Here is a 24,120-nt window from a genome sequence, read left to right on the forward strand (position 1 = left end):
TACCTTTCTTGGTTATCACATTGGTTTTGTTTCTCATCAAAAGAGTTTACGTAATAACGGTTATGAAATACCGACACAACATAATATACACACGGAGCCAGCCTTAAAAAAAATAACCTGTCAGAAGTTGGCGTATTTATTAGCTTACTAATTACGCCATTTTTTGATTTTGGTTTAAATTTTTTTAAAAGCAAAATATGTAGATTCAATTCTCAGGAAGCTTACATATCTATCAAACAGGTTACGAGATCGACCGAATTTAGATGAATACGCGTACAATAAAAGCCCCCAATAAATCCCAACCCTTCCAATAAGACCCCACCACCACCACCACCACCAAAATCATTTCTGACTTAAAAAACGAATACTCAGCGTACCAACTGTTCCATAGGGAATCTAGATTCCGAATGTTAAGAACAAGATGAGGACAAACACCAAGTTTACTTTCAAATGGATATATTGTTTAAAATAAAGCTAAAGATAAATATATTCAAATAAAATGTTAAAATTATATACTCGTATTATTTTTCATTTTTTAATTTCATTATTTTTCCATTTTTAATTATCTTATTTATTTCGAAGAAATAAAGAAAACTAAGAAGGTGATCTCGCCAATAACTGCATAAGCGTTCGCCAGAAGCCTGAGTATGTAATAAAAATAAAAACATTCACAGAGAAAAATATGTATATAAATGCAACTATAAAATTCCACACACGTTAATCGGTTATAATTTCTTTTCATTTTTGTACATAAAATATTGACTAATAACACAAGTATTCCAGATATATATTACTTGCTTATTCCTAACTGAGACGGTCATAAGTCAACGCAAACCATCGTTTTTTAAAAATATTTACGGTTAAACTCATACTTCTAACACAGGAATTTTACATATGAGAAAAACGCCGATAAAAATCGGCAAAATAAAATACACCAAGTGAATTTTGTGAGTTTTCTTATCATTACAACATTTTACGTTAGTGGTTTAACTGTGGCAAAAACAAAGTCGCTAGAAAAAGAGGCTATAACGTTGTCATCAATTAAATACATCGTCGTAACATGATGTAAATATAAAATTCCTTAGATAAATAATTCGATGCAAATTTTAGAACTTATTATTATTATATTATTATAGCAAAACTTTCTTTTTTAAAAATCGAATTCCTCGTTTTCATTAATAGCTCTTTTCTCTAATCCAGTTTTGTCTTTTGCTAGACACGGGTGCAGTGCAGCCTTTAAGCTTTTAAAGAGATCTGGGAATAAGACCTCCTGTTGAGCTAATACTTGCTTCATTCGATGTCTTTCCTGAAAACGATAAATTAATACAAGGTATAAACTAAATTAAGCTCGCAAAAACAACAACAGCTACAACTATAGAAAACAATTTGTTGGATGAAGCCAGCGACAAGTAATTTGTAAATTTAGATACTCTACTTCCGTCTGTCTGTAACAGGACAAAGTAGTTGTGTTCTTTTTCCCCAACTTTTATTTTTATTCTGTCATTTCTATGTTTTATTTAAAAAATTAATTATGCAAAAGTCGCACGTAATTAACTGTAATTGTTTCTTCATTGTATTTGCTTTAATATTATTCACAGGCGAATTTACGGGCGAATTCACAGGCGAATTTACGGGTGAAGTTACAAGCAATTAAAAATGTCATTAATATCGTTGTCTATTTCGTTTAAAACGTTTACTTATTTTTTAAAAATAATTTTACGGTGACAAAAAGTATAATTGACAGTTTCTTTTTTATTTTTATTTTTTTTCTTGTTCATTTTATTCTTGGCTTTTATTGAAATTAACAAGTATACTTTCAATACTTCACTACCATAAGTGAATTGTTTCGCGAGTTAGACAATTAGGAAAACTAACATTTAAATTAGCACACTACGTACATAGCCAATCCTAACTGCCCAACATGTAAATACTCTATTGAATGATTTATCATACCGCAAAAAAATACATAAATTAAAATAAATAGACAAATAATACCTTTGGAGCTTCAAAGCACGCCGGGCAATTTTCAGGTATTATGGGTAGTCGTACCTAAAGAAGAACAGTATACGTATGTTTATCACTTACAATAATGTACCATTGCTATGAATAAAAAGACTCGGCGTCCCACACGTACCTTTTCAGCAAACTTTCTCAATTCTCTTTCACGGACGTATATCATTGGTCGAATTACACGTAAATCTCCTTCGCTGAAAGCAGAACAAAAAGTCTATAAACTTTGTTGAATTTTTATATAGACTGAATCATATGCTAGCTAAACTAACATAAATCAAAGAACATTACACACGCTCTAAAGATCTTTAGGACGCCAGAAGCAAATATTATGGTGTAAATTAATTCCATAAGTCTCTTCTTTGTAGAATTAATTCCATTAACGTTAATTCGCAGCTTGTTAATAACATAAACGTGTCTTTCTTTAAGATTTTATACATATTTAAGTTGGTAAAGCATGCCTTCGTAAGGTTTGATCGCCACCGGGATCGCCACCTTAAGAGGATTAATTAACATCGAACATTTTGGGAACGGGTTTTACTGCGAATGTGTCTCCCCAGAGAAAAAAATTTTTGTTCTTACTTTCTTACTTTCTACATTTCTACATAATTTATTTTTCTACACTATCTATTTCTATTTTTCATCCTATCTTTGTGATAATTATTTTTAAGAATTTTCGTTTACGAACCACTTTATGGTATTTAGTTCAAACATTGGGTTACGAAAAACTTTTGACAGAATCCTCAAAAATAATTTTCACAAAGAAATAATACCGCTCGATTTAATCTAGTATTAATTTATTCGTGTAAATAGAGTTTTAACATCCTGGTACATACCTTACAAGATAATTAGCTTTCATAGTACGTATGTAGCCGTTGTGAAATGTTGACATTAGAAAGCTAAAATGAAAATTAAAAAAAAAATCTTATATAATAAAAAAAGTGAGCTACTTTTCCCCTAATTTTTACTCTATAGCTCCATGTTAATTTTCCGTCCATGGAAACAGAAGCGGGTGGAAATACAGAAAATAATAAAACGCGTCGAATTTTATGTGTCCACTTGCATACTATTTGTTACCTTTGACTTAACAGCAACTGTTAAAATCCTTACCTTTCTGCAGCATCGTCAAGATGCTGACCTAATGCAATTACGTTGTAGCCTTCACGTCGCGCGCATGCGTAAATACGACCACGTTTCATTCTGGAACAATAGCTGCAGATTGATGCACAAACTGGTAACTGTTCGGCTGCTCCAACGATATCTGAAGATACATTGAAAATATGTAAATCAAAAAACAACAGAGAGACTATTAAGTAGCTATAATCTAAAGCCATTCTGAATATAATTCAGAGTGGATGAAGCAACAAGATTTTTATTAGCACATTTAAGACGAATATACACGCTATAAAAAATCCTTCTTCCCATACCTTGTTCTTCATAGTGATACGGCACGCCCAATGTTTTTAAGTAGCCCTTCAGTGGACTTGGATCATATTGCGCGCTTTGCGGATCCACAGTCATCGCACCAAAGTCGAACGAGATCCCCTAAAACAAGAAGATGGAAACTAAGTTACAACTCATGTTCAGATCTGTTCTCATCACGTTTGCATTGAATGACAAACCACATTAGAAAAAAATTAACAAATACGTCACTGAAGTATACGCCTGACTAAACTAAGACTTTAAGAAATTCATTTATTTTTACCTCTTGTAATCACTTTAATTTTAATTCACTACTGTTGACAGGTTACGCTAACACTAGCAAATCGACAGAAAATCTTTCTAAAAAATCATCTATATAATATTATCTGTAGAATTATCACAAGTTTTTCCTGTTTGCTTAATTGCTTGCTAAGCTGTTTGTTTGTTTTTTGGAAGCCGGTTTGGTTTTAAAAACAAAAAGTCAGTTAAAAAGTTAAAGTCCATTAAAGAACCACCTCACAGACGATGTGACGTGGTATTGACTTGCCTCCAAAACAATGCGTTCACACATGGACAGGCCAAAAAAATTATTATGTATAATTGTGGAAATTATGTATTCTTAAATTAATGTTGTTAGCCAATTAGCTCTATCCAGTCTTTCTTTTTCTGCCTGTCTGCATGCGCGCGCATATACTGAACTTTTATAAAAAAAATCACAAGACACAAATTGTACTGAGAAATCACCTTGCTTTTTGCGTAATGTTTATACTGCTGCATGATATGCAGCATTGATAGAGAATCTTTACCACCTGATAGACACAACAAGATGCGATCATTATCTTCAATCATTTTAAATTCTTCAATGGCCTAAAATGATAAAAGGTTCTCTATTATGCTTCATAGTTTAATTTCTGATACGAGTGGGTTTTTAATATTACGAAATAATAGTGTATTACAGAAAAAATAATCGAAAATGTACTTTAACGTTTCCCGAGAAAACTCCAGTCTCTTCTTAAATGCTAAGCTCTTTGAGAAAAAAAATTTATACCTCAATGGATGGAGCGAATACAATTTTTGGTGGGTTATGAAATGTTAAAACGGTTTCTTTCTTTTTAACATCTTCTAACAGTTGAACCATTTCATGTTCCTTATCTTCATTTAGCTTCTTCTCTTCCTTCGTATTGGCTCTTGTCTCTCCGCCAACAATTAGATTACACTGGTTTAGTTCTCCGGATTGTGGAACCTTTTTTTCATCCGCATCATCTTTCATGATTACCTCAGCCTCAAAACATTTTTTGTTTGTGCTAAAAGTGTCTTCTCTGATGTCACTCTTCTTCATATCTACATTTTCTTTAGGCTGAAAACCGTTTCTTTCTATGATGTTCATAAATACTGGTGAACAGCTGCAGTAATGGACTTTCAGCTCATTCGCCACCTCAGTTTTGTCAAAATTATTAGTCGCCCTTCCTGGAAAAAACGGCATGTTGAAATCAGCACAACTTGTTGGTATATCACCGTGCAGGTAATCTTCAGCCTCGCATGGAAGTAAAAACCATCTCAATCTTTCCCCTCCGTCACCAAACAATAAGGTTTGATCTCCTCCACTGTCAACTATCTGAAACAGGAAGTGACTTAACGTCAATAGCGTTATATAGTCATATTTCACGGATTTCACAATCAAAATTATCTGTGATAAATTGCTTTAAGAAATGGAGTGATATTTTAACTCATGTTTTTATATTATTTTAAAATTATTTATATCGCTTTTTCTTTTTACCGTTAATATATTCCTTTTAATAAGTAAAACTTTAATTTGACTAAGTTTTAGTGAGCTGTTTCCACCTTCTTCAAAGGTGAAAACGGTTTTATTAAGAAGCAACTTACTTTTTTGATGTTGGTCAATAAACGTTTCATGTCAATAATTAATTCCTATAACAAAAAAAAAACTCTGTATATATGTGTCAGGTACCTTACATATTATACAATGACATACTCATACTTCAAAGGTTGTCTCAGTTTTCTCAATGATTTGCTGTGGATACGATACGCCACCATCTTTAAATTTGATTGAACCAAGCCATATCTTATCTTTAAAGATCTGTAAAAAACCAAATCACTGCAAAATTGAAAATATTAGATATCTTTTTTATTTGCATGTGTCAAAAATGCTTACCCTTAAAAATTTGAGAAAAATAAATTTTACGAACTCACGTGGTGATGTTTGTGCCTCCATTCTCCAGTTTCTGGATTTAAGATGTACTAAGATATAAGTAAACGAGTCGAATAATATGTTGAATGATTCTCGGCAGATTGACATAAAAATATTTTATTTAAGCTGATGTTTTTTATATTTGTGTATTCAATGTTTTGTTGGGAAGAACTGTATATGTGATTTCAGTTTTGCTGGAAGAAAATTCCACGGTTTCAAGTTTTTTTGTTGAGAATTTTACAATATCTTAATCCGAAATGTGAATGGAGAACAGCTTGTAAGAAGTAAATTCAAAATCAACAAAAACCAGTTCTTCCAATATTATTTTCAAAACCAATGTCGAAAACTAAGTCATTTCTGTACTTGCAGTTTGACAAAGTTCAATTGATTTGCGGGATTTAATATTTGGTGGTGATCAAAAATTACTAAATGTCATGACTGAAACTGTTTTTTGTTTTTTTTACATTTTGTGTAAATTTTGTAACGGCTGAAATACACTTTATCATTGAAAAATGACAGTGTATACAGGAAAAAATGTCATTTTTGTATTCCCGCCGAAATTTGTCATTTTTAATGTCTTGGAATGTATCATTGAAAAATGATAGTGTATTTCAGCCTTAAGGGAGGAAAAAAAACTTTTATACAGTAACATTTTACGCCTTTTAAGTTGTATTTTTTTATATTTTGTATAAAATCTAATGAGCAAGGACTTTATGCAAGATACTAAAATGACTGACTTTTATGTAAGAGTTTATGGGAAAAGACAATTTAACACCAGCCCGATGAACTGGTTTTTGTTTAGATTTGCTGTTTTATATTTTGTGTAACCTTTTTTGAGGAAGGACTTTAAAATAAAGATTTTTGTTGATTTGAAATTTACTCCTTCCTCGCCACATTTATGACATTTCGGTTTAAAATGTTTGGTAAAGGGCAGTATGGATCGTCATACCAAAGAGCAATTAATTTTGTGGTGTTGACAGGTTAATTTTTACATTTTGTGTAAATTGTTGTGGGAGAGGATGGTATGCAACCGAAATGACTGATTTTTCTAGATTTAAATTGATGCTTTCCGAACTATGGCTTTCTGATATTTTTACGATAAGCTTTTAGCGGAAAGACAATATTTAAAATGCGGAAAGAACTTATTTTTGTTAATTTGTGCTAACTCTTGCAGGCCTCCTTTTGACATTTCATATTAAAATACTGAGGGTTTTCAACATAATCACTCATAAGTTGTACATATTTGAGATGCGTTATTTCTTACATTGTTATTATCCGTGTTGTGACTGTCGGTTTTGTTACTGTCAGTGTTGTTACTGTCGGTTTTGTTACTGTTGGTGTTGTTACTGTCGGTTTTGTAAGTATTTATGTTGTAGGTGTCGATGTTGTAACTTTCAATCAATCTAGATTTTACACCTATAGCGAGCTGTTCTTTTTAATTTTGTGTAAGATCTGTGTGGAGGACTTAATGCGATTTGACATTTGACAATTTGTGTAAGAATTTAAAAACATTTTTGTTAAATTAGAAATAACACCTTGTAAACGGACTTTATTGACATTTTCAGATTCATTTTCTTGGCAAAGGGCAGTGTGCTACTGAAATATTTACTGACGTCATTAAAATTTATATGATAGATTTTTTCCATTGTCCTTCCTTCTGTGTAACTGGATTTTTTCACGGGCCTTATAGACTAGTAAAGCAAAAAATAATTTGCAATGTCAATACAGACATGAATTGATATTACTTACAAACGGTAGTAGTTTCCATCCATAGTCAGCCACTATCAGTACAGCTTTTAAAATGAATGAAATCATTTCGTCATCATAAAAGTAAGGCAGGTTAATGCGAGTGAAGCCAGGTCTAAATAAAAAATGAAGAATTCAAATAAACACGCCCACCTTCCGCACAACGCCAGCGCATTTCATTGAATTCAAAACACTGACATAATAGAATGCTTTTCATTCTTTAGCACTTTTCAACCTAGCGAAAGACATAAAAACTTTAAATCGTATTATCTAGTATGAATAATAATAGTTCACACTGCATACCTTAAGATCTCTTTATCAGAATACTCTCTGTATCGTCTCAAATGATGTCTGTCCAAACGTCTATTAAAGAAATCACGACAAATAAACAACAAATAAACAATTATCCTTGACACACCAATCAGAAACAGGAAGAAATAATTGTCTTACTGATCTTCCAATAACAATGTTTCAATCTCTATTGCGACATCTTCACTCATACCCAGTAATGTCTAAAAGAATAGTCAAGAATCCTTAGTCTCGAAGAATTCTTGGTCTCTTAATACAGTTTTCAATCCCTAAGAATCTTTTTGGAACTCAATGTCTTAAACATTGAGTAAGCTATTTAACTTTCATGTAAGGAAAACAAAATTTAAAAACCATTTGAACGAAAAAAATTCAAAAAAATCAATTTTAAAAATTTTAAGAATTCTCTTAGCCACACATTACATATTCAATTCTATTCCAATAAGATGATGGTTATAAGACTATTGTTGATTTAGTATTTAAAAGGTTGCCATTTTTTACTGCATAGATAACAGACATTTCATGTGTTTTGGCTTTTAATAAACAAGTTAAGTCAATAAAAGAGTAGTTAGTAACTTCTGTTTGCCTCACGTGATTTACTCTAAAATTGTAGTGACCGACTTTTTAATGTGTATGCCACTGATTGACACAGGTCGCCAACTGCAAAATCTTATTAAATTGTGCCTTTTACAACTAAGCACATATTACGCCATTAGTTCGTGAGAAACGCCATACATATATTTTGCCTATTCTTTCAGATGTTTTAAAGAATTATAAACAAGTTTGATATTACATATAATGTGCACTCCGTTCTCAATGTAAACGTTGATTATCTTAGAACTGTTCTTGGCTCACAGAGAATAGGGTATTACATAGAATATAATGTGATATATAATAAAGAAGGTATACATCTACCAATGTAAATATGTCAAACCTGAGCATATGGGCCAGCACAAGCACAACCTCCACGTGACTGAATTCCAAACAGGTCGTTCAGTAACACAGAAACATAATTATGATGCAGCAACCGACCAGATTGAGCGTGTTTGATTACAAATGAAAAAATTGGAAGCTTTTGATGAGTTTTTGGTCCAAGTAGGATTAGATTTAGGCAGTTTTCCCAAGTCTTATATGCCATACTAAAATTTTACACGAGAGAGTTGCTAGTTAATTTACATGCGAACCTTTAAAATAACACCAAGTCCTACAATTACTTTGATCAGACTATTTACCTGATTAGTTCCTTTTCTCTTTTGTCAATATTTTCTTGTTTGACATTCTAAAAATTGATAAGTTATTAGGTACTTAATAATAAACAATGACTAAAAAAAATAAAGGAGAAAAAAACAAAGCCAGGGGGATAGCACTGTATATAATAAAAAAATTAATGTTTAAATGCAAACCTCTTTCAGTTGAAAGACAAGACCCGCACGTACACTGTCAACAATTGCTGGTGTTCCACCTTCTTCCCTCATTTCAATTTCTTTTAGATAACGATGAGTGTGAGCTGTAACCTACAGCATGAAATAGCAAATTTTTTTTTGAAATTAATTTCAAAAACATAATAGTTAAACTAAGTAGTTAAACATTCTTATTTTATCAAGACATCACGATATCAAGATTGACCCGTCGTGAGGGTAATTACTTACATAAAATACTGTACCCCCACCCCCTTCTGAGGGAATTGGGTTAAAGAACATATTCTTCTTTGCAATAAGAACGCCTAAATGAAAAGATGCAATGAATCTTAAATTACGATACAAGAATTCAGAATACAGCCCCAGAAGTTAAAAGCTATATATTGATAAAGCCTTGTAACATATGACTTTCTCATATTCTAATATAAGCAGCATATATTTATCAACATTATCTACTGTTCAAAATGTTCAGAAGTAATACAAAGAACAGTAAAGGTAAAAGGTGTTGTCTCTTGTAATATTATCAAACTACTGTGTTGAAACCTTCAATGAAATAAACAAAATACAAATGCCAGTGATCATTAGTTGTTATTTATGTAACAGTTGCATTACTAGCACTGCATGATGCTCAGGGTTGAGGTTTTTCGTTACCATCAAAGGCATCTCCGGAATAAAAAAGAATGTCATCAAAAACACAAACAAGAGTTGCAACTTATTGTTGTTTTCACTTTAGATATAAAGTTACAACTGACCTGGAGTACCTGGACCTCCAACAAATTTATGAGGCGACAAAAATACAGCATCCTTGAAAGCCAAACCAGACTGGCTAAAAATGATAGATTACTTCATAAATGCAAATATAGCATAACTGTCAACATTTTGAACATTTTGAACACGAAAAACCCTCAAAATTTAACCAATTAGTGAAAAAATGTGTTTTAGCACAATCATGCTTTTTGGTTTTTTCATATCAATTACATGTTACCCTTGAATAATTATAAGAAAATTTTAAAAGTGTTAGAAAAATTCAATAAAACTAATTTTAGGGAATGTCAATAATCACTTCTCATTTTTCAACCTTCCTCCCTCAATCAGATTAAAATTAGTGTTTGTTTTAAAAAGCACCAAAACACTTGATGTATTACGGCATGGCCTACTTAGGAAAAATTTTAGATGTAGCTTAACTAACCTGGCTGTTGTTGGGTTCATATCAATTTTCACATAAGGACCTAAAAAAGTTTCAAGCGTTAAAAAGAGAACAAATTATAAATATAAAATTTGAAATTTTTTGGCTGAAATATTGACTGACTTCATCATACAGTGTTGCTTAAATAGCTTATGAAACTTTCGAAAAAATACAAAATTTATGCAAATTTTGCAAAATTCTAAATTTAACTTAAGTATCCCACCTGCTGAAGCATAATCAAATAATGCCAAAGCTCCATATTTATGTAAACATTCTGAAACTCCATTTACATTTAATAAAATGCCAGTGATATTAGAAGCTGCTGAAAAACAACCTATTAAAGGCCGGCCATGTTTCTTGTATTTCTAAACAACAGTTGTTACGACATTTATATGCCCGCAACAGATTGCAAAAACCTTTAAATCTATTTCCCTAAAGGGGCATACAAGGAGCAGTTTCACCTGACTGTTTAAAACATGCTGGACTTCTTATACAGTTATTGCTATGTTAATGATGATTATATATGGAATAGTTATATATCCTTTAGAATTGCTAACTATAATAGAAGAACTGGTAAATTCTTTCAACTTTGTTTTCTTAAGACAAAAAGACCTATGGTCACATAGATGAGCAACACCAGTTGTTGTGAGACACTAATTTTGGAGATCATAATCCATATTTAGTCGCAAAACTTCAACACGATTACAACAGCTTAGTACATTTACTAAAATTTTGTGCCATCAAAATCTTGGTTGTTTGATGTAACAGTGTGGTGCAAAAAATAACAAAAAAACAGATCAAAATAGCACTTGCTTGCAGGTTTTTTTCCAGGTTGTTGATATCAACAAATCCATCATTATTAACACTTGTCCATACTATCTATAACACAAATAAAGTAGAGTATGCCTTAAGAATCAAATATATCATCCAATGAGTTAAAATCTTCGAAATTTCAAATATTCCAGTAAAAAATATTTTTTACACCATAAAAGTTTTCCATAAAATTCAATTCTAAATTCACAGCATAATTATGCAAAAAGAAAAATTTATGACTGAAGCGTATGAAGATAAAAAAGCTACATGGTATACACTTAGAGAGTTGGAAGAGATTCAAAATGAATGTTTACTTTTTAATCGTAATCAGTTTGAAAATGAAATGCTCAAAGCTGCAGGCTCAAAGGCAAGCTTTTTTTACAAAAAAAATACTGTTGATTTTTGCTTTAAAAAATGTGTTTATTAAAAATGTTTAGGGCATATATCTTCTTGATAAAAGAATGTAAACACTTCACGAGAAAAAGCGTTTGCAAATAAATACAGAATTTTTGGACAGAACCAACTTCATGAAATCACCTAAAATTCACAAAAGTAATGATATCATATTATCTCTTATACTGTGCATGAGAATCTTACAATTTTAAGACTTTAATTTTTCTCTCCACTCTAATTCCCTAATTTTTATATTTAATATAAAATTTAAAAAAAATCTCTTATTCAAATAATAAACCAAAAAGTTATACATCTCCACCAATTTCTTTCCAGGGTAGCAGTACAGAATGATGCTCAAATGGACTAACAAATACAATCTAAAATAAAATTATAAACAGATAAATTGCAGTGGTTTGCACTTTCTATTTATTCCGGCACAAGGAGTAAAAAAAACTGGTATTGAATATTTCATGGATCACCCAATAAAAGAAAAACTTGCTTAGCATTTTTAATGCCAGATTGTATTTTGCAGGGCAGAGCTGGAAAAGACAGGATGACTTTGCCAGCCATACCCTTCTGTGGGTACTACAATAAAGATATGCAAAGAAAGGATTAAGTAGCTTGACCAATTATTCACAAAATAGGTCTGTCACTGTAAAACCTGCACACTGCATCGGAAGATCTACTAAACTGAAAAAATCTATCAATTAAGTTCAAACAAGCTCAATGCAATGAAAAATTTTTGCACTTATTTATATTTAATTATCAGAAGAGTCGCCTTTTCTATTTATTTTGTGTGGCCAAATCTGATCATTCTTAGGAATTAAGACTAGTTGTGTTTATTTGACCTAGCATTTTAAAGTAAACAAATTCAAACTATAGCATATTCCATGTGTTTACCTAGCCCAAAAATAAGGTAATATTCCATGTTTATTACTAAAATACATAAGACGAAATAATTTCAACGAAAAAAACATATTTTTGTTACTCAGATAGATTAAAAATAGGAAAGAGCAGTACAAATCAAATACCAGCAGCAAAGCTGATCTATAGATTTAGAAAACCAAAAACCAATAAATAGTATTGGTTTTCTAACATGATAAACTTTGAATCATTAAAAACTATAGGCTGTCTTACAGGAGGAGATTGGAAATTCAAAGCATGAATTAGTTTATGAACAGCTCCAGTGCATCCATTGGCAGTAAAAATTACAGCATCATCTTCACCTGCATTTACACATTTTCTGACAATATCTCTAAAAAAATACATTACATAAACATAAAAGTAGAAAATGGTTTTTCTCATTTTTAACAAAAATAAATATAATTTTTTGGCAACTCATCTATATCAAACACTTGATGCCTGTCTGTTAGCCCACTTAAAAACTGGGGGTTTTGTAATCAAAAACGCCTGGCCCTAAAATTATAGTTAACCCCAGTCCAGGTAAATTTCATTACTTTATGTTGGAAATATGTATAACTCGTGATCCCACATGAAATTTTGCATCAGCTAACAACTGGTATATATATTAAGTTTTTCAAAATTTTATAAATGAAAAAATGCATATATAAAGTTTATTCAATAGTATATATTATATACATAAGTCTCAATTAATTTTTAATTAGTTTAGTCAGTGCAGTATATACATGAGTCCAATAATATTATTTTTATGTAACTGTGTCACTTATAAACCCTAGGCTTGCTCTTGGAAATTCCCCAATAAATTCTTACAGTATAGCACATAACTGTAGCAGCAAAGACTGCCATTCACACACAACTAAGGATAACTTTTGGATCCAAGAAAAAACTATAAAATTATTGATCTGTGAAGATGTATGCTTTACATATCAATATATGTCTCAAAACTATCAAGTATAGGTACAATAATTATTTCTACCTTGCTTCATGACGAAACATAGTTGTCTGAAGAGAAGTGACTGATGTAGTTGTGTGAGTATTTCCATAATGGGGTAAAACATTTTCTTGAATGTAATCTTCAATGTATTGCAGTGACCTAAATATAAAACAAATAATTTATATAATCAGTTTACAACTACATAACATTATTAGTCTATGCAGTGGTAAGAAAATGGGTATATGGGTTGGGTATTTTTGATGTGTTACCTTCCAGATGCAGTATAGTCACAGTAGACAACTAAAAAAAATAAGAGGAAGAAATATCAATTATCCACATAATCACACAATAAAAACATACTAAAATTTAATCTTTAATGAACCTGACAAGCAAGTGATTTCATGTAAGTTTTATTAGAGAGTTCGGGTTTCATGGCTTCATAAAGACATACTATGGATGCATCAGAGGTCAGGGGCAGTTGTTAAAAAAATGGCTATTATAGAGAACAAAAAGTTAGACACTTTAAAATTTAATATCCATTAAAACATATATTCCATATACAACAAACCAAATACAACAGACGTTGATTAAAACTATGTCAACCATGCCACCCAATGTGGTAAAAAAATGTCAAAAAATATTACGATACTCAGAATAATATGCAGAATCCTGAGATATAAACTTTTCTGTCCCATGGTATTGACTAGATCATAAATATTCCTCATAACACCCTGCCACACAATGTGTTAAAAAATAGGGTGTTTATTTTGCATATCCATTGCAGGATGAAGATAATACACATTTTCACAGTTGAGTAAAAATAACATACCCTTATTTTATCCAACTCAAGTTATCTGTACAACTAGTTGCACCGTACTATTCCTCTTAAAATCAATTTAAAAGACAACTTAAATATTGAAACTGAAAATGACCTTTCCATTTTACCAAAAAACCCACTGATGTGGGCTGGAAAGCGTGTTTGTTGCTTTTTCTTTTGTTTCCATACAGTAGCCTCTGCGCAGATTTTTCTCATAGCCGTAGATTAGTGTTTATAGCTCTCGTACTCTGTGCGGGAGACCGGGGTTCGATTCCTCTTGACGGCGATTCAACATGGGCGAGTGAATGTTACCATAGCCCCGGGTTAACCCAAGCCATGTGAGGGAAATTGGGAAGATGGCACACTGTGTGGGCCGTTGGATGTTGCCGGGAGTTGTCTAGTAGAGCGAGGGCTCTAATTGGGTCTGCGTAGCTCAAAATGAGCATTAAATACTCTAGGACTCTCCATCTACGCCATGGCCCCTCCTGGAAATAATAGACAGGGTATATCCCTCGATATTTGTGAGGCTAGCCATGTAAAATATGCACATCTATCTATCTATCTATCTATGTGGTGCCGTAGATTAGTGGTTATAGCTCTCGTACTCTGTGCGGGAGACCGGGGTTCGATTCCTCTTGACGGCAATTCAACATGGGCGAGTGAATGTTACCATAGCCTCGGGTTAACCCAAGCCATGTGAGGGAAATTGGGAAGATGGCACACTGTGTGGGCCGTTGGATGTTGCCGGGAGTTGTCTAGTAGAGCGCGGGCCCTAATTGGGTCTGCGTCGCTCAAAATGAGCATTAAATACTCTAGGACTCTCCATCTAAGCCATGACCCCTCCTGGAAATAATAGACAGGGTATATCCCTCGATATTTGTGAGGCTAGCCATGTAAAATATGCACATCTAATCTAATCTAATCTATCATAATAACTGTGAAAACGTGTATAGCTTGATCTCGAAATAATGGGGCAGTTGATTTGAACTACTCTACCTACTGGGCTACTCTACCTACTATGATTTTATTAAATATGGACCTGTAGTAAAGGCATACATTATTAAAAGTGAGTTTAAACACCTCACTGTTGTGTGAATAGAATTCATTTATTCATGGTTAAAATTGTACATATGCATGGCGTAATAGTGCTAGCTATAGTACCTTTCCTTGACAAAATTTTTGTGCCATTACCCAGCAACTGTTTCTGAGAATATTATTAAGGCCAAATATCTTCATAGTTTTTATAAGCAAACATATCTCCGATAAGTAAGGAAGCAGACAGGACTTAACTTAGTCTAAAACTACAGTAAAAGTTACAGGAGTAAGGTTTTTTTAATAAACTGACTGATATAGCTAGCTACCTTTTCTTACGCCAAATGGTCCATGAAACATCTGATCCTTTCCAATTACATTTTCATTGATAAAGTAAAATAAAGATTTGCGATTTTCGGTAGGTATGCGATGTTCATTTTGTATCACAGGAAAATCCTCGTAAAATTTTCGTCCTCCTTCCATTGCCATGCTTGTTTTTGTTATGTTATGATTCTAATGTTTACATGGTTTTATGTCAAACTCTCACGAAAATAGTTATAGGCACCTAGTTCCCAGGATATTTAAAGAAAGCTCAAACTAAAATAGCCTAAAAGAACTCGTGCTCTGTTGATCTTTTGATCATTACCTGATGTTATGCACGTTTCTTTCTTCTATTTCACATTCTTTACGGTTTAGAAAAAAATATTTGCAATTTTTGTCAAGGCTACAACAACACGGATGGGAAACCCTTCCTGACTAATGCTTCTTCACACGATCTCAAATTGCGAGCAGAGTAGGGTGAAGATTTAAAGGGACAAATGATGTCTAATTTAAAGGGACACTTTCATGATAACCACGTTAGGTTATGTGTACATATTTTAAACATAAAATACAGCGGCACATCTCCATAATAAAAGAGGACAGAGAAAGAACGATTGCATCTTATTTTCATAGCTTAGCTATTATAGCTATTCTAGTGGTTAGCCCGTGGAAAAATCCACGGGTTCGCCCGTCCTTTAAATTTACCCGTCGCAACAAAGTGGACAAAAATATATCGCATTTGGTATTCGTGCGCATTTTAAAAATTTTGTGTTTCCGTTACGGGACGCTGCTCTCGCGGACACACAGACAGACGACGGCTATTATTAAAGAGATTTTTTTTTGTTATTTTACTCCTTGTAAATTAAAAAAGCTAGCGGGAAATAAGTACAAAAAAATAAAATAACATTTTTTGAATCCTAAATTCTCTTAAATGTTCTTTTACCGAGGAAATATCAGTGTTTTCTTCGTTAGTTCTCTGTTTGTGGCAAAAAGTATAGCAAGCAAGAGGACGGTTTTCTTGGCTACCATAGCAGGGCCGGCAAATTCATTCTTAAAAAAAGAAGGAGGAGAGCAACATTCAATATTGAATCCCAGATCGTTCATTGTTTATTGTTGCTCTTGTCCAAAACTCGTTTCCAGCAAAAAGTGAGACCGTGGTGGTACCGGGGGCTGGTCCCAGAATATAAAAGGGGTAGAAGAGCACCGGGGACGAGGTTGCATCACGTTTGTTTAGTAGTAAATATATAACTGCTTTACTTGTCACGATGGGACAAATAAATTCTTGAGCATTTTTCTTTTCTTTTTCAGGGCACTGATTATTGCCTATATCAGGTTGTAGGGTTACAATTACCAGAGTCTACAAACCTCTATCCCAGGTTTTTTTTCTCACTTTCAGATATTGTCCAAGTGGAAAAAGAGACCCTTGAGACAAGGTTAAAAGTCTACATGAGAATCTACTGTGAATATTTGACCAGGAGAAATCAATGATAATGTAAATTAAGAGGAGGAGAGAGAGGAAGGTGTTGGGGAGCAAGTAGAAGAATTTTTCCGAATACCAGTTATCGATAGAGATCAACAGCGTCTCCAGGGATGCTCTATTATAAGATTTCTGTTTGAACATTATGTTACAATGGGTAATTATCAATTAGGGCTGCCAGTACTGTACTGGAGTACTGTAATAAAAGTATAATCTCCTTTTATTTCAAATGAAACAACTGAGTTCAAGAAATCCCAAAGGTTGGAAATTATTGCCCAGCAACAATAGTTACGGTCATAACAATATTCTTGTGTCCAGGGATTAAGCATTCACATGTTATTATTATATAAGTAAAAAAAAAATCGAATTCGCAGCATTTTCTTTATGAGGGTTCACTTAGTCATTCCACTGGGAAAATAATGCTGACAAGTTATTCCATTTTTGCGTATGCAGAACGTAGCTCTGAAAAAACAAATCTAACGATATCGTTCAATTCTTTAAAAAGTTAGTTTTAAATATCTTTTTTCTGCTATCAATATTTGAGGCCAAGTAAATCTTTCTTTTGTAAATGAACACTTGTTTTTGTCATATCTAGACAGACGTTAAGCAATTTGGTATTTAGCAAGTAAATAATTCTGTCGTATTTTGTGCAGTGGTCAAGCACTTTTGTGCTTCCTTTCAATGTTGTGTTGTCAATTCGTTCGGAGTCTCTTAGTGACCACAATCGGGACATTGTGGCAAACATGTAGACATAAGTGCTACCTCTGGTGACAGTGCAAAAAGTTACAGTCGAAGAGGGGAATCTAGTTGTTTCAATATAATCGCCAAACTTTCGTGTCTCACGTTATATCAACTCTGTATTATATCCCTAATTACAGAGGAAACTAAAACTCTGAAGTAATTAATAAGCATAATTTAAAAAAATAACAAGTTTTAAAATAGCAAGAATTTGCAATTTTTTTGGCTATACATTTTTTCTATAAGAATACCAAAATTTTGACCATGCTGGCCATTACTTTGTTTTTCTATTGTTCTAAACACCAGAAATCAACCTCGATCCCAGGACCTGTTGTTTTTAACCTGAAATCTTCTCGGCCTGTTATTCTTATACTTTACTGACGGGCGCTGGTGTAATTATCAATTTCGTTCTCAGCCTTTCAAGATTGCGTATTACTAAGTACATAACAATTCAAAATCAGTTGTAATTAAATAAGATAAAAAGATTTTATCAGCTAAACTGAATAGAAAGCTTACATGAGACAATAAAACTATAAATTAACTTGTTAAATGCGGTCTTATTATCGTGGTAATACATTCTTTCATTCAACTGTTCGTATAAGCAATCCCTCTAGTAGTGAGTAATCCACTCTGATATGAGTAATATTCTAGCAAAAACAGTAACGAAGTTGGGATTGACTTAAATTTTCAGTGTAAAGGAATAGAGGTGATTTTTGTCTTATAACAGGAGTTTTAATAACGAATATAAAAAAGTGAGTCGTACGTTTTGCGTGTTCGTTATGTTATATACTTGTATTCCTGCTTTTTTAGTACACAATGGGCAACGAACATGGAAAATTACCATCCAGTATCGACTTGTTACAGGAATGTAAAACACATTATGAGTTTATACAAGAGCTAAACTTTTCCCCAATCGTGTTTCATCGTAACACAGTCAAATTAGCTATCATTCGTTATGAAAAATATTGGCTGCCTTTTCTTGTCAAACACCCAAGTGAAAAGTTGGTGGCTCCACTTGATATAGAACTTGTTTGGGTTTCACATATGTTGGACCCGTATGCCTATGAAGCAGATTGCATAACAATAGCGGGTAAGAAATAGCTAAATAGTTTTTTGTTTTATTTTTACTATTCCCCAAACTTATTTATGAAACAAAAATTAAGAAGGAAAAGAACAGCACTTGTTATGCTACAATGTGATAATAAATCCCACTCTAGTAACCACAGTGGTGGATCGTTATGGTACCAATCAGTACTGAATATAATATATTAGCAGAGCGTTTTTTATATTTATATATGTTTATCTATTTTCTACTACCTATCATAATTAAAATTCCTTTTCGAGTATACTGTAAAAGCGATATAATTGAACACTGCAAATCCAATATGGATAATTGCCAAAATTAATAAAAAGAAATAAACCATGTCCTGTTTGTTGTGGACTAACAAGACGTTAATGCGTTTCAAAAAAAAACATATATCATTTAGCTACCTAATACCTTTTTAGTGACTACCATATGGCCTAAAATTTACTGCACTTGTGAAACCGAGGAAAAATCTACTTGTTATTGGTAAAAAATATTTTAAAGTTTCTTTAATGGAGCGGTTTCACAATTAAAATTTAACTAGAGATTAGCTTGTGGAAAGTACATACTTTTAGCATTTTCTATTTTATTCATTCTTGTTTGGCTGACACGAAGTAATGAAATATTTTGCAGGTCTTGAAAAAAAGCTGCGACGTAACCATTTTGGACACATAAAATGCGGCTGTTAAAATGTCATATTATGAGATCGTGGAATTGCTGTTGTTTATTTCTTCTCCAATTTTTCATTGGCTATTGATTTTAAAATTCAACACTAAGAAAAGAATTCTTAAAAAAACGTTTTCTGCTTTCTTTAGGTAAAGTCTTTCCACATCGTCTACCTACGCTAGCTCAACGCAAAAGTGACCACCATACCAAAAAACTATGGAATGCTATGTATCAAGAACGTATTCCATTTAAAATGGATGTTGATACCGTGCAACCAAAACCAGCTCCGTATCAATCTGTGATATCGTGTGATTTACTACAGGCTGTTAATGATTACCGTCTGTTTGCTAGACAAGTATCACTTCCGCATTATGAGGATGAAAAGTTCTTGGAAATTGGATTGCACACATACCTTCTAGATGCTCAACTTGGTGATCAAAGAAAGGTATCTTATCCATACCATAAGGGATTTGTTTGGAAAACACACATGCTGAATCCTTATGCATATAACAAGGATATCAAAGGAGTAAAAGAGGAATTTATTAAGAGCGTTCATAAAAGAAAGAACAGTACCTCACACGCATCCGTTGTGAGACAAGGTAGCTGGCATCAAGTGCATGAATCGGTTCCTGGGGCCATGTTTAGAGGAGATGTCTGTCCATTAGCAGATAGCATAAGTTACAGGGATTTTTTGTTAATGGGAAATAAGGTGTACAGCTTAAGTGTAACAGCGCTGCGGCTAGAAAACCTTGAGCAAACCAAAGGCAAAGCGTATCATCTCAATGTCAACGCCAAAGCTTTTCGCACGAACGACGAAATTAACCTTATGAAGTATGATGTAACAGGGGCAGGAAAAGGAAATATTTTTTTTAAAATATTTGATGATATGTCAGTACAAAACATTGTTCAATTCGACACTACTGCATACGATTTATTCCATTTTCAATTGCTCGAGGGTACGGTCGATCATTCCCCTGTCAATCGTGGCTACTCGACTTATGAAAACTCCTACGATACGGATTTCAGTTTTCCTGGAAATCAGGACTATGCAGAAGGAGATGAATTTAAGGTTTCTTTCACATTACCGCCTACTGAAGGAAGTAGGTTTGACACCAAGGAAATCTCAGGTTGGCTAAAGTTTCGCTGTGATAAAATTAATGTTGGAAACATAACTTTAGCTTTCGCAGCGGATAAAAATCATATATCTCTATCTCAGCATTACGGTGACGTTCTTGCTTATCCAATGATGATGGCGCCGTATACTTCAAAGTTAGACGAAGCTCCTTGTGTTTACCTGAACATGCTTATGATGGATGAAGAGCAAAAGACAACATTAAAATGTAGAATCCTGCAATCAAATCTTGGTGAATTTTCTGCAGTAGAGATCTTTGATTCAAAGAATTCCTTAATTGCAAGTTCATACACTGTTGGTAAGGAATCTCTGCCGAGTGAAAAACAAGTGAAGCATCCTGAAAAATGCTGCATATTGAGAGATAGAGAAGAAACCGTGTTTGTAATTCGAAGCACGAACCATGAATGGGGCATGCTAAAAGTGTTCAAACAAGAAGATGAAATTACGCCTGCAGCTCTTCGTTTTTTGAATCTTAAAAATGTAACACTTGCATGGGAGAATCTATATGATGCATTTGACAACGTCAGGAGTGTATATTTCAAAGCTCACAAAGGAGGTTTGATCGTTGACATCGATTCCGCAAGGATCACTCTTCCACCTTCTTATCGCGAATTTCCAGAGTTACTATCGTTAGGGGCAACCATCATCACTTTATTCTGTGTGAAACAGTTTCAAAAGCTCTCCTAACTGGTAGTAGAAGTAGTACTTCGTAGTTTTAGAACTTTTAGCTTAGTAGAAAAAATAATACTGTATAGACAAGAACGACAACGGAAATAAAAACACTGGCGATAACAACCACAATGACAACATATATTTGACCCTCCGTAAGTTATTTTGACGCCTATTTTATTAGCCCAGTAAAGTTGACCTTTTGAATATACTATATAACACGTAAATAAACAGAAACATCCATAACCCTTGCTAAATTACAGAAAACCTCCATAGACCTACACATTGATACCACGGGTTTACCTGCTAACATCAGAAACTGCCAAATGCAAATATTTCACTAATAAGAATATTATTTTTCTTTTACATATTTTATCATTTTTTTGTAATGTTTTTATGTAATTAATCGACTTTGTATTGCACCTTAAAAGTTGCATTTGTTAAACCACTGTCGTTGGAAACTCTTTTTCAAAAAATGAAAGTATTTTAAAAGGTACCTAAACCTCTATTTGGAGGACACTTATCTTTTCTTCATCCGGCTGTTTGCTACAAACAGGTTTGACTAAATCCTTTGTAGTTTTTGGATTATTTTCATATGTATATATTTTAATTTTCGCAATAAATTAGTTTACAGTTTTTATTTGTTTTCATTGATTAATATATTTATTTGATTGTTGATTTCCACGAAATTTAACGCAAATTTTTAAATTTTTTAAAATTAAATTTTCTGAAAAAATAGTCGATGCCGCTGTAGATTTTGTGGAAAATTATATTCTATTGGTTGGAGAAAAGAAAATAACTCTAGAAGTTTATATAAAACTGTATGACATGTTTGATCTAGATTCGATGAATGGTGTGGACCATTCAGTGGAGCAGCCTTTCAGGCACTTTTAAAAATAACCTCTTCAGGTTGCATAACAACATAAGCTGCAGCCTGTCGTCACACTGTCGTTGATAAAACAGTCATTATTTTCAATTGTCTTCTTTCATTGAAATGACTGAAAATTGTTCTTCGCTCAGCTTTTTAATCTTCTCTCTCCCTAACTTCATGTTACTTCTATGCTTGCTGATAATCGTGGCTGAAGAATGAGTTTGTTTTATTCCATCTCTGTCTGTAAAAACATGGCATTTAGCACACTCAAGTTTGCGTTTTCTTGTGTTAACCCTTAGACTTCTGAGGGTGTTTTTAGAGAAACTAAAAGCATCCGCGAGACTTTGCCCCATTATTAAACTCGGTCATCCGTTCTTCCAAAATTGAGAGAATCGGTTGACACTGAAAGGGCATTTTGACCATCTTTAATCCGGGCATCCGGTTTTTCAAAGTTCATTGGTTATGAACTATGGCTGATAGTTACCATGTTAGAATTTCAGCCTCATTTAGCGTAAAATACGTCTTTGGAGTCTAAAGTGTTAAATTAGGGGCGTTTTTATATTGAGCAGTTGGCTCAACCTTGTCCCTAGGACTATTAGCTTCTCAATGGCACTGCGTTTTCTGATAGTTCTAGTCGAGCTTGCAGTTAGCTAAAATAAATTGTTCTGGTCAAAGCAATGTATGACTGGATCTCCTCCCCACCAAAACTTCTTTTTTGTTTTTCTTCTAAGTATTGCTCTTTACAAATTTAGTTAAAAGAATAGCTGAAGTGGTCATAGGCTGTTTCTCAAATATCTTAAACTCTCCATGTAACTACTAAAATTCTGTGGTTTACGGCGAGTTAACGATAGGCTTGGTAGCACAAACAAATTAACTCCAATTCACTATTTTTCAAAAACTTTTACGATTTAATCTTCAAATAGAACTAAAGGAGCGAAAGTATCGACCGTAGGATATTTACACTGTATATCATCCTAAACATCAAGACGATTCACACCTCATTAGAAATACCTATGCAACGAACAAAAATTTGAACCTGGACCTTTTCATTTCAGATGTTGTCAGTCGCCTTTAAAGATTGTATGTATGAGTTTGACAATCCGAATGACTAAAGTAATATCTATCTTCAACGAAATTATTTCATAGTGCATAAATCAGCATGCACTACTAAGAAAAGTTAAATTAACGACCCCTGTTGCTGCATGGATAAATAACTTTAAAATCCAAAAACGAAAAAAATGCGCACAAGACCTGTCCTAACAGTGATCAAGACCGGAGATATACTTTGAAGAAAAAGTATAAGTCCACAAACCCTTTGTTTTTTGGAAACAACCAAATACAACGAAGTAACAGATCTCTCTATTGACTTGAACAACTATTTCACTACACGACAATCCTAATCAAAAATAAGTATAACCTCTGCGTAAATCATTTTACATGTATACTAAAAGCAAGGTAATTATTCCCAGATGCATAGAAAGTCGCACAGTGCATCTAAAAACCCACCCTCGTCCCCAAGGTTTTACGCCTTTTTGATCTCTCCTATCAGAAAGGCAAAAAACCTGGGGACGAGGGTGCCCAAAATCCCAAGGTAGATTATCATTTCAAACTTGAAAATTAAAGACCTATGTCTGTACTATCAGTTTTATCTAAAGTGTGTGAAATTTTATTATTGCATCAACCATCAGCCCTTTATTGAAAGTAAAGCAATTTATACTCAATCATATTTTCGAAAAGGTCACTCCCTTCGAGATGTATAAATGTGCAATGAATTAAAGTGAAGTAACGTTAGCAATTGTGGTAAATTACTCCGAAAAAATTACTCCAAAACATTGTCTAAAGATTTTCTACATCTTTGAAATAGAAACGAATATGTTTAGGTGGACGACTTTTCATTAAGCATGTTAGGGAATCATTTCGGTGTACCACCAGGTAGTATGTCGTAATTCTTTAAT

The 24,120-nt window shown here is 33.1% G+C and overlaps 2 protein-coding genes across 3 annotated transcripts; one reads left to right on the top strand and one right to left on the bottom strand.

Moving 5' to 3' along the window:
- Nucleotides 1-505: 505 nt before the first annotated feature.
- On the bottom strand, nucleotides 506-15,721 carry LOC130654229 (uncharacterized). Its single transcript, XM_057456773.1, has 27 exons — nucleotides 15,537-15,721; nucleotides 13,628-13,658; nucleotides 13,401-13,517; nucleotides 12,641-12,758; nucleotides 11,815-11,880; nucleotides 11,111-11,176; nucleotides 10,521-10,662; nucleotides 10,301-10,340; nucleotides 9,864-9,937; nucleotides 9,343-9,416; nucleotides 9,097-9,207; nucleotides 8,926-8,972; nucleotides 8,628-8,832; nucleotides 7,838-7,899; nucleotides 7,691-7,750; nucleotides 7,391-7,502; nucleotides 5,644-5,691; nucleotides 5,432-5,530; nucleotides 5,317-5,361; nucleotides 4,481-5,047; nucleotides 4,177-4,299; nucleotides 3,438-3,555; nucleotides 3,121-3,271; nucleotides 2,847-2,909; nucleotides 2,135-2,207; nucleotides 1,996-2,049; nucleotides 506-1,306 (listed from the first exon to the last, which is right to left on the bottom strand). Exons 1-27 carry the CDS (start codon nucleotides 15,694-15,696, stop codon nucleotides 1,151-1,153), a joined length of 2,982 nt encoding a protein of 993 aa, XP_057312756.1. The 5' UTR covers nucleotides 15,697-15,721; the 3' UTR covers nucleotides 506-1,150.
- A 1,646-nt stretch (nucleotides 15,722-17,367) lies between these two features.
- Nucleotides 17,368-21,930, top strand: LOC130655102 (uncharacterized). Of its 2 annotated transcripts, none has more exons than XM_057457802.1 (3): nucleotides 17,368-17,509; nucleotides 18,554-18,833; nucleotides 19,643-21,930. In XM_057457802.1, the coding sequence occupies exons 2-3, from the start codon at nucleotides 18,560-18,562 to the stop codon at nucleotides 21,310-21,312; spliced, it is 1,944 nt and encodes a 647-aa protein (XP_057313785.1). In that variant the 5' UTR covers nucleotides 17,368-17,509; nucleotides 18,554-18,559; the 3' UTR covers nucleotides 21,313-21,930. The 2 variants fall into 2 exon arrangements, with proteins under 2 accessions (XP_057313785.1, XP_057313786.1); XM_057457803.1 differs by lacking the exon at nucleotides 17,368-17,509 and adding an exon at nucleotides 18,308-18,449.
- Nucleotides 21,931-24,120: the final 2,190 nt, after the last annotated feature.

This window comes from Hydractinia symbiolongicarpus, chromosome 8 (genome assembly GCF_029227915.1).
Source record: "Hydractinia symbiolongicarpus strain clone_291-10 chromosome 8, HSymV2.1, whole genome shotgun sequence".
In the NCBI taxonomy this organism is placed as follows: Eukaryota; Metazoa; Cnidaria; class Hydrozoa; order Anthoathecata; family Hydractiniidae; genus Hydractinia; species Hydractinia symbiolongicarpus.

Excerpts from the sequence above, each read along its gene's own strand:
- LOC130654229 (XM_057456773.1), bottom strand. The coding sequence starts at position 15,696 with ATGGCAATGGAAGGAGGACGAAAATTTTACGAGGATTTTCCTGTGATA. Across the intron at positions 7,900-8,627 it reads GTGCTGGCCCATATGCTCAG|ACATTACTGGGTATGAGTGA; the intron begins GTTTGACATATT and ends CTATTCTTTTAG. Across the intron at positions 2,208-2,846 it reads AAAGCTAATTATCTTGTAAG|CGAAGGAGATTTACGTGTAA; the intron begins GTATGTACCAGG and ends TTCTGCTTTCAG.
- LOC130655102 (XM_057457802.1), top strand. The coding sequence starts at position 18,560 with ATGGGCAACGAACATGGAAAATTACCATCCAGTATCGACTTGTTACAG. Across the intron at positions 18,834-19,642 it reads AGATTGCATAACAATAGCGG|GTAAAGTCTTTCCACATCGT; the intron begins GTAAGAAATAGC and ends TGCTTTCTTTAG.